Source organism: Linepithema humile, chromosome 5 (assembly GCF_040581485.1).
Source record: "Linepithema humile isolate Giens D197 chromosome 5, Lhum_UNIL_v1.0, whole genome shotgun sequence".
Lineage (NCBI taxonomy): Eukaryota > Metazoa > Arthropoda > Insecta > Hymenoptera > Formicidae > Linepithema > Linepithema humile.
In genome coordinates this window covers 24,552,292-24,563,648 of record NC_090132.1, presented here as the reverse complement: position 1 = coordinate 24,563,648, position 11,357 = coordinate 24,552,292, and the positions used below count along the sequence as shown (strand labels likewise).

At 34.3% G+C, this 11,357-nt stretch overlaps 1 protein-coding gene across 13 annotated transcripts in view; it reads left to right on the top strand.

Annotated features, from left to right (window-relative positions):
• Positions 1–11,288, top strand: part of LOC105675122 (serine/threonine-protein kinase MARK2-like) — a 66,839-nt gene extending 55,551 nt beyond the window's left edge. For 8 of the 13 annotated variants that reach the window (XM_012371977.2, XM_012371965.2, XM_067354865.1 and 5 more), the window contains 5 exons: positions 391–511; positions 617–705; positions 7,243–7,284; positions 8,431–8,542; positions 8,696–11,288. In XM_012371977.2, coding sequence (XP_012227400.1) covers positions 391–511; positions 617–705; positions 7,243–7,284; positions 8,431–8,542; positions 8,696–8,914 — 583 coding nt within the window. In that variant the 3' untranslated portion in view covers positions 8,915–11,288. Of the gene's footprint in view, positions 1–390; positions 512–616; positions 706–2,430; positions 6,680–7,242; positions 7,285–8,430; positions 8,543–8,618 lie in introns of those variants that run through there. The other 5 variants (XM_012371974.2, XM_012371971.2, XM_067354866.1 and 2 more) reach the window with 5 other exon arrangements.
• The last annotated feature ends 69 nt before the right edge of the window (positions 11,289–11,357 follow it).

The following is an 11,357-nucleotide window of genomic DNA, read 5'->3' as shown; positions in this document are numbered from 1 at the left end:
ATTGCGTTCATCCTAAACGAATAACTCGCTACATATTTTTGATCAGTATAAACTAATTTCTCACCAATTTTGCTTCATTAGCTCTATTGTGCTAAGCTTAATTTGTGAGATGTATATCGCTTGCGCGTTGAAGACTTTTAAAACGATACCTCCACACAGAAATAGCACTTAAACAACAATTTATTTTATCTACTTATTCTCTCTGCATCTTTTGACCGCCAGCTTTACTTATATCGACCGGGTGATATCGTAGTGTATGCGCTCAAGCGTGCACTCGCCACGATCCATCGTAGTGTGCGTAAAAGCAAATCCGCTGATAAATCACCCTATGTATTATTTATTACGCGACTGCAATCCTTATCATTATTTGAAATCATTATTTGTTATTAGCTTGGGTGTATGCGCAAGTAACAGACTGGCCACAACCACTACGCCAGCATTTCCACGGAATGTTCCGAGTCGCAGTACGTTCCATTCTGGCCAAAATAGAGCACAGCGAAATCACACTCAGGTAATTGTATTTTTGAGGTGACGTAACTGAAGTGAAAAGAGACATGGAGGGTTTAAACTCAACAAGCGATACGCAACTGATCTGACATAAATATCGTGTTTCCAGGGTCACACACAAACACAGGACACAAATGCGATTAGCCCTCTAGCAAGGCCGTCCTTCTTCTCCAAATTATCCTCGAAGTTCTCCAAACGGTGAGTTTTACGATTGATCAGATTTACATTTAGCAAATACCGATATTTGATAGCATGCTGATAACGTGTACGACTGTAATATTACCACTGTCCATATACGAATATTTTTTACAGTTAGCTCACGTATTTTGTTATCTGAATCAAATATCTAAAGCATACAGTACGATTAGGCTGAATTAAATAATTAAATTATTTCCCAATTGAGACCAAATTGGTCTATAAAATTTCTTTAAAAACTTATTGACGCTCAAATCATTGAGACAATGAATTTAGAAGAGAAATATGTGTTCAAAATAACCCGAGATCACAATTGAGAGTCATGAGATCCATTTGTTGAATATAATATCGCATGTGTTATCTTAATTAACTACACCTACTTATATAAAGGAATCATATAAAAATTTATGAAAGCCAAAAATTTTATGCCAAAAACATTATTATATATTTTTATTTATTTTATTTACTCGTTTTTATTTTATTCTCCAGTCCATTTATTGATTTTTTTCTCGATATACCGAGTAGTAAAGATATACTTGATAATTTCATGCCGTTGTCGCGTTATCCGATCTTTACAAATACAGACTGAAAGTGCTAGCATAAATATCGCAGCTTTGCAGTGGACCCTCAGTGCATGCTTAGCATCTTAAACATTTAAGTGTTGAGATTTTAATATACTTGAATATCTCATACTGACATAGTTCGATAAATCGTACCTATTGTTTGCATGCAAAATGATGTTTCTGTTTTTCAAGGATGCACAATGACTATGTAATTCTGGAAATTCTATATATATTGATATATAGTTACATATTATAAGAATATACATGATACTATTAGTTACAAATCCGATGAGCCAGCAGCGACCATTATCAGTGAAAGCCGCAGGATGATATGTAGCTTATGCATATTTTGTTTCGTAGCTTTATTTATACTTACTTATATACCATTTTTCATCCTCAAGCGTATCGCGTACTTCACCTATCTGTATTGTTTGTCCGTCCCATAAATATTTGCTTGACAGATTGTACCCTTTAGCTGAGAAATTCTAAGTAGAAACATTTTTTTGTCTCTGTTCTACAGAGATTAGTCGTTCTATTATACGCAATAACGAGACATACAGCCTCCTTATACAGAATTTCGATCTATCGTCCTATTGCCGCGGATTAAATCGTTATATCGTTGCAAGATTCGCGCGTTTAAAGACAGATTCTCGCGAGATTTAACTGATGGAAGTTGACACACATATATACACACACTGCTCGGCTGAAATCAGGCCACCTCGCATACTCATTGTGCATCCCTTTTTCTCACTCGATTGTAGCGAGGCATATCTTTGATTTATTATTTATATACATATATATATATATAAATATATATATATATATATATATATATATATATGGGACCTATAATTATCATATCGCACATACAAATGCAAAACGACAGCGCATACTACGCACGTACATATAAAGTACTTGGAGCTGAGGATGGAAGACTGCAGAATAACGAGAGTGTATAATCTTATAGCGTATTGTAGTATATATAACTGTTGTAATATTTTCTCACTTTCATGATATGGTCACTGTACTCATCAACATAATTTGGAACAAATTGTACAGAAGTATGCGAATTGACGGCATCCATAGCCATTGGTGCATCAGAATAATTTCCCCAACGTGTTCTCTATTAATTAATTCATACCGGTATATATATTATATGCTGCAGGCCGTGAACGGTATAAGCTTCGCTTCATCTCTCGAGTTCCGACAAGCGAAAGGCCATAGAGACGCGGGTTTTAACGCAACCAATGTGCTGAACAGTGTCGTGAGCAAATACGCAGCATGCCCGAAGCGCACCTAACGCGTATTAAATCGGGTTGGGCAAAGAGGCAAAAGCCTATATATATATATATTATATATACTATATATATATATATATATTATATTATATTATATTATTCGGTCGACCGCTCAATGGATATTGTGATGCATATAAGAAAAGAGAAACTCTTGACTCCGTTATTCTGTGGTTCCCAAGATTGAGTGTAAATTACTTTTTTAGGAAGTTTTACATGTCCGATGTGTCCGCGTGTCATCTTCGAACATACGTATGATGTATGTATATATATGTATCGTGATATATTGCATCCGAATTTATGCATATATATATATGTGTATACGTATACGTGATTACATTATTATATTGAGGAAAAAAGAGAAAAAAAATATGACGTCTTCCTGAAATCACAAACCAGGAAATCGCCTTACGCACTTAGATATAGCACCGGAATCTGTGCCTTTCCTAATTCAGTCTGTCTCTAAGTCTATATGTATACTTTACGTCGTTCACTGAAACAGAAATCTGACATCTTCTTTATATTTTTGTACCATTTTTCATCTTACGGAGGTTTTCGCTTTGCTTGTTTTGCTTTCATTGTAAAATAAAAAGCGAAGAGTGCAAGAACCATGTTACGAAACGCGGTGATAGTTGACGGATGCCTTCCGACGTAAAGTATATTTAGCCACTAAAATATTTTGAAAACAAGTGTCAACTCAGAAACACTTATTAAATCTTAAGCACCGAGCATATTTTCATATAGCGGCAGATGTGTGACAAGGCATAGATTATTTTCCCATGTTATAAAGTTAGCAACTAGCAAATCCCGCAAAATGTGATGAAATGAGTTTTACTTGTAAATCAACGACGCATACTAGCGCGGAAGAAGTCTCTTACAACTTCTGAACACGTCATTTGAAACGAGATCTTGTGTCCCTGTGCGATATTTTATCGGTGACAAACACGTTTACATGTTCCTCGTTTTTGTATTATTATTACATTATAATTATTCTAGATATCCTTTCCTTTCTATACTGCCTTCGAGAGATAAAAACCGATAGATGCTTTGTTGAACGTGAAAGTATATTTCGATCGTAACGACTCATTACGGATACAGTAGAATTCCGAGAGTGTGAGGACAATGCTATAGTTATACTAACACTAACGAACGAACAGACAGATTTAGCGATAATGAAGTATACATATGATTGTTCGTACTTTGACAGATTTTTTTAAGTGAAGGATGAAGTCTCGCCTTGTTTCCCCCAAGCTGAAATGAGAGCGAGCCGCATGCAGATATATCGCACCATGGCAATCGCAACTTCCACCAATGTATTATTTTATTTCGTTTCGATTTTCTCTTGTTTTTTTTCACGAATTACGATGAGGACTAGAATAATGTTGTATATTTAGTAACATTACAGCGCATTTTTTTTCTTTTTTTTCTGTTTTTTTTTTTTTTTCTTGAGAGGAAATTATGTTGGATAGCAATATCCTTAAAGTTGTAAGAATCTATTGCATGATGAAATTTTTACTCTGGCGAACGACTGAAGTATACTTCGTATTTTCATACTTCACGTAATAGTATGTTCTACCTATGTGTCTCTTGTTAAAATCAATACAATTTTCTATATTTTTTTTCTGTTATTTTTCTCTCATTGTTGAGATCCAACATAGATTTCTTCTCTCAAAGATAGCGTGGAATTAATGTCTGGCTTTCTTTTTTATGTCATTAATGATTTCATACATTAGCTTCTTATATCGATTCTTTCACTTAAACGAAATTCAAGGAAATACGTCCTTTTCAATGAATGGATATGTATGTTATGATATACATATGTGTGTGTAGATATTGACATAGCTAATATTCTTTTGAATAAAATGTTTTGTACAGTTTCATTCTTTTCTAGTTATTTATGGATAATTTTGAAATTATATTAAATAACTTTTTTTTGTAAGAATGAAAGAATCTAAAGAGACAAAGGAGCTAACTAACTCGATTTATTCACAATATTTAAAAAGAAGACGAGTCTTGCAATTTAACATATTTCATATTTATATATTGCTTTCTGTATTAATTTCGCCTACACTTATGTTTTTCTACCCAATGTCAGTATAATAATTGCATTTATATTTGAATATTGCTTAGTTGACACAATTTGCTAAATACAAACACATTTCGATGACAGAAGCAAATATGGAGATATGTGAAAAGTATATCAGGCATTCCACTTTATCTTTTCTTTACGATTAATGTACATGCCTTTTAATGCGATTACGGAATTGTAGCCTATTTTTTATCGAAGATTTCACATTGTTGAGGTTTTGTAAACAAATAGCAACAAATTGCACAGAAATGCTTTTATATTTAGTGTACTAAAAAGAAAAAAAAAATCAACTCCTTATTTCTGCAAACTGGCAGTTACAAATACTATTACAGTATTGATCTCAAAACTGACTAATAAATTAAGATTAGAGTGCTATTTGATTGCAATGAACGGCAATTCGATTTTACCCACCTTGCTTTAATTTATTCTATTCTATTGATAAATATTCATTTATATATTGTATTATCGAGAACGTGACATACAATAGAGCATTATTCGAACAAGGCAGGCCATAATTAATTGGTACTTCACTTGTATATTGATTAATGTATCCTGATCTAAAATTGTACCATTATTCAATTATTAGAAATATACAATATTCCAAGCACGTATTTCAATCTCAATCTCGCTGTGTAATGATATAAATAAATGTCGATGATAATCTCTTGATGAACAGCAGTACTGTGCTTAGTACAATGTAATATAAAAGATCCAAATTGAATGAATTGTCATTTATATGTAGCTTCGACCAAGAGAGTGCTTTTCACAAATTTCTTCTTTAAGCTATTTATTATATAAATATATATATATATTTTTTTCCGATAAAAATGTATTTCTCTATTATATTTTTAATAAAAGATTGAGAAGCAAGATATTACATATAGTTTTCTACATCTGTGTAACATCTAACTGTTGGAAATGTTAATCTATAATCTGATCTTATTTCAATACTAAGTACAGATATTGACTTTGAATATATTGTGAATTTGAGAATCGCGCCCGTGTATGTTATCCTAATATCTCTTCGAAGATACGTGCCTTCTCCTATATAATATTGTGTATTTCTCGATTATTATATCTCGTTACACGACAAATCGTTGCACTAATACTTCCACGATCATTGCCAATAGCATTTATTAATAATGTCTGGTCAACGCAATAGCATCTACATGTTATACGGCAAATAATAATGATTATAATACGTTTATTAACGAACCATGGCGTATCCTGCAGAGCTGACCGTGGGCTGCTTGAAAATATGTTATCCTACTTGTAGCAAATCAGAGAAATTTTGTACTCGTCTCTGATTTTTTAAGACATTGATTTTTTTTATATTATCTTGTATAAAGGATATTAAAAAGTCGTATTTACTTCTGTTGTATTATATATAGAATGTTTCCACAATATTAACTTTTTATTTACATCTCATGAGATTGCACAATTAATGATGTATCCTGATGTATTATGTATTTAGCATTTTGATATAATATATTCCCAATGGTGGTTTAAAACCGTCATTACTAGGATTTGTTTTTGTATTCATCATGTTTATCGATATTCGATGCATAAGTGATACTAGAAAGTTACAAAGATAATAAAATGTAATATCTAAAGAGCCACCCACATAATAAAATAATGTATATGAAAATGAAGAAAAAGCGAAAAGAGAGAAAGATTGATGAACAAAATTAAATTATGTCGTATTAAATATATCAAAATATGAGGTAAAAAAATGCATTTATATGCAAATTATATGAATATAACACGTCTTTAAGAGAACGTGCTCTTTGCTGCACTCCAATTACGTGCCCGTCCAAGCATCCGGAGAGGATCCTTAGGATATTCAGTTAATTATAGCGTCAATTCATTATTTAAAGAAACCTATAATTTAGAAATTCTAATTTAGATCTTACGTTATGGAGGGCAGTAAATAGCTCATATATAAACAGAATAGAAATATTATTTAATAATTTTATGGAGCAATAATAGTAATAATTTCGCATTAATAAATATGTCAAAACTGTCTTGTATATGTTGTATCAATTTATTTCTGAATCCTTATATACAAAAAGGAACATTTTGTATATGCGAAAACACGTCTTGCAGCGTTTACGATGCATGTAACTCGTTATTAGGAATGTTATGTGTAAATTGGGTTCTCTTATTACACTTACGCAACACGGTAACACATGGAAATTTGTCTCTTAACACACATCATATCAGATATCAGTTTGTCCTAAATGAAGAAAAAGACTGTGATCGCAATTTTGCGCAGCTTAATTCCTCGGATAAATGAGATTTATCAACCCTTCGAACATGAACGCTCACGTCCACGATAAGATTTCACGCAACGTCATGTCCCACGTCTTTTTTTCTTTTTATTTTACATAAAAATTTATATATATATAATCGAGAAAGAATTTATATACCACTCCCATCAGAGATTCTCTAAACTCATTACATCGTAATACTCTATGTGCCATAATCAGTGTGCAATGGTGACAGAATGGTGATGGTTGTTATACATATGACAATTTGATTAATTTATCATGTTTAGTGTTTGTTAGCAACTGCCTTTGTTTTGTTATTTCAGCCCCATGGACCCATCCGTACCCCCCAAGCACCCAGTAGTGAGGTACGTTGCTGCATACCATAATACCACAAATCCGTATTCTAATTTCGCTCATTCGTTCATTTACTCCTTGGTTTTTTCGTACCACCAACTTTCTGTTTATCGGTATCATCGGTCATTAACGAAATGTGTGGCGCGCACTCACATTTGTTTCAACGATATCATTCGATGCACGTCTCTCGGTGTTTAAGACGATCCCAGTGATATAGCATGCATATTCCATAAATTGGCTCTATATTGCTCCAAAAATTTTTTTTTTTTTTTTTTTTTTTTTTTCCAATAACTACACAAACGAAAAGATTACATTACGATTAGATATTATTAGCGGCTTAGAAAGAGACAAATTGTTCCAGTTGCACATAATTAACGTAAAACACTATTTATCTGGTACGTGTGCAGAATATGTTGTATCAATTATTCGATATCTCTGTTTTATAACTAATTGTATTCTTTACTGTTCTCACACATAAACTGCAAGTTTTTGTTATCACTATTGTCGTGACAATTTTTCCAAGCTATACATATTTTCAGGATTGCAATGATTCACACATGAGTTCAATACTTTTCGCAATTCACTTTAAGTGTTCTTTATATTATATAAATGTAAATATGTATGCAGCACCGAGATTGTGATTAAAGTTACGATTGCAAATGATCTGCATGTCACGCATGTATGTTATAACTCGATAGAATTTGATTATGGATAAATTTCAATTTTACATTCTGTTTTGGAACTCATCTATCAGCAGCTTGTAAAAACTTGAGCACAGCATTACATCATAGAGTCTCTTTGAAAATGGGTTGGAAATTCATTTTTACGCAACCGCAAGCTTGAAGCTTTGCATACAACATCATTCTGTAAGAAAGACATTTTTCAGATAGATTTTACAATTTTTTCGTTTGATATTTAATATGCATAGAATACGTTATAATTTTTAGTAACAGATTAAAGAAACCCATTATTGGATGACTTTGTAAATCATCATTATTCGATGCTAGAATCAAATTTGCGAAATAAAAATATTGAAAACAACTTATCTACGTAAAAGCTATATACCGAGGACTTTCCCGTAATCGTAATTATAGAGAACTATACTGGAATGTGATTTTTAGATAATTGGACGGGTTTAAGATATCTCTTTGTTACAGCGGAGCTACCACCAACGACGAACAGGTGAAACCACGCAGTCTACGCTTCACATGGAGTATGAAGACCACCAGTAGTCGGGACCCTAATGAAATTATGTCCGAGATTCGAAAGGTATCAGAAGAGAAAAGCACATTTTTTTTCATTGTCAAGCAAGCATTATTGTCATGCAATCGATGCGTTATTTTAGGCAAGACTGAAACTGTAGCAGACCTAGATAAGATCGTGGTTCCGTTTGCACGACACGTTATCAGACTGTCCTTCCAGGTGCTGGACGCTAACAAATGCCAGTACGAGCAACGCGAACGATTCCTCTTGCTGTGCGCGCACGGCGAGGCGGCGACGGACAGCCAAGTGCAGTGGGAGATCGAGGTCTGCAAACTGCCACGACTTTCCCTGAACGGGGTGCGGTTCAAGCGTATCTCCGGCACGTCGATCGGTTTCAAAAATATCGCCAGCAAGATCGCGAACGAGCTCAAGCTGTGACTGGCGGCCACGGGCGCCCTAGCCGCCAATCGCGCCAATCCATAACGACCTCGTGAGCGTAGCCACCAAGTGGCGGTGGTCACCGAGGAGTTTTACTCTTGTTTCTTCTTCTGGGACTCCGACTCCGAATCTGATACCCAAGAAATATTCGTTTAAACGATTCCTCCGTCCCGGTCGACGAGCGTCGTCGTCGTCGTCGTCAGGTGAAAGAGATAGAGGAAGAAAGTATGAAAGAGGAGAGAACACACGCCCTCATCATCGTCTCCTCTACGTTTGATGGAGGTACCGCTGTAACGATTCGTTGAGAAAATCCGAAACTGTGATCCGTGACGGCTAACACGTATTCAAATACTCCCGAGTGCCAAAATGGAGAACTAACGGTCGGGTCCTCGAGAGCGACGAAGATAGGAACAGACGGACCAGCTGACCTCAACTGATACGAAGAAGCTGGCATTAGACACAATAATCCACGTTTATTAGTTTCGAATTTTCGTTTATCGAGAACAACAGGGGAAAACGTGCATCCGAGCGAAAGTAAATGAGTGTCACACTTACAGATTGACCTGCCCTCCCGATTTTCGAGTAATCCATGTATCACGAACTATCACTTCGTTTCCAAAACAGTATTAAGTAATAAGTCTTGTGTTATTCTTGATGTTGAAGCTGTCTGCATTCAAATTGGTATGCTTCTGAAATGTCGGACACACCGCGTGCAATGTTGCTCCATCGTTATTACAAGATGTTCTGATAGAATCAGAACGAGAAATTCAATCGGATCGTCAAATGTGCCTAATAAAGCATCTCTCACATCAATTACGTTTCTTATGGGAACAGTGTTCCTTGTATTGTAAAATAACGCGACCATTTCCATCTTGCGAGAGTTTGAAAGAATGGGACAGTATATTTGCAACGTCAAGAGATTTATTTGTTAACTTTCTGATTTTCGCTGATCTTACGCTTTGTATGTGAAATTTCACGAGCAGGTTTCGCCCGTTAAACAAATTCAACAAATTCGCAAAACCTGTCGAGGGAGATACGCGTAGCGTCGATGAGAATCTACCTTCATTTATCACATATTAGCCGAAAATAACAAATTGAAACTATTTTAATGCGTTGTACAAATGTGCAACTGTTTACTTTTTTTTTTTTTTTTTTTTTTTGAACATTTTTATGATACTTTACTTTTTTTATTTATAGTATAAGTTTGAAAATACGCAGCACTATAGACATTAGCCAATTAATTAAAACATAATAATTATTATTATTTTTATTTCTATTATAGACGACAAGTATATATAGTATACACAATTATGAAGGTAGAAGCAGAGGAAGAGTTATTAACATAATTTAGAAATACCATCGAGTTATTACTCGCGTTTCATGTGAATAATACACACAAGTACTTCATCATTGTCAGAGAGTTGGAATTATAAACCTAAACTACATCAGTAATAACGAGATCTGTTATTTCTACAAGAAGTACGATAAATATTAAATTTAAGTATTGTAATTGGCTATATTGTACTATTTAATCCTTTCATTCGCAGAAGATATTCGCAGTTGAATGAAGTAAAATTAGGGATTACCGTAAATCTTAGAGGCGAACTAGAGACTTGGTGTATATAATATATATTATGAAGGTACTAAAAATTAATAAAGAGAGTAAGAGAGAGAGACGAGAGGAAGAAAGAGAAAGAGAGAACCTCACACACCAAGATCATAAAATACACTTTGGAACTCGAGTATCGCAAACTTTTTATATTTGCCTAAGATTAATGAAGTATGTTATTAAAATAGGCAATGACTAATTTATTTACATACTATAAACTCAATGATTTTTCACATTTCTAACACTTGCTACACTGAGAAATACAGAGTAACTTCAGTGCACCGACACCATGTACAATCGCGGTACATCGTGTGTTGCGAATTGTGAAACGACTGATAGCAACTAAGTATCGGCGCCAATTGTCTATTACCGAACATCTTGACGAAAATTCTAAGTGCTATGATTAAATGCAACACCGGCATCGGGACTTACCTTCTTTGTGTATCACCATACCAGTTTCGTGTCGTCGGATTACTCCATGAACCAATAAGCAAGATAATTGTAATATAGTAATAATGTTATCGATTTAAACAAGGAGAGAGTCAAAGCTAAGTGCAAACATTCATACCCCTCCGTCGGAGAAAGAAAGAGAGAGAGAGAGAGAGAGAAACCCACAATCACTGTTAGAGAATTTAGACCGGAGGATGTATCGAGAGTTTCCTTTCCGTTTGTTCCTGCATCAATCAGAGTTAGTAACCCCGAGTACAATGTTGAACATCATTAATCTCGCCATTGTGTAAAAAAAAAAAAAAAAAAAAAGGAAAAGGATTGTAATCCGGAAGCGGTCGTTGTAACAAAATGACTCTATAGAAGTACACACCATAATAGTGATTA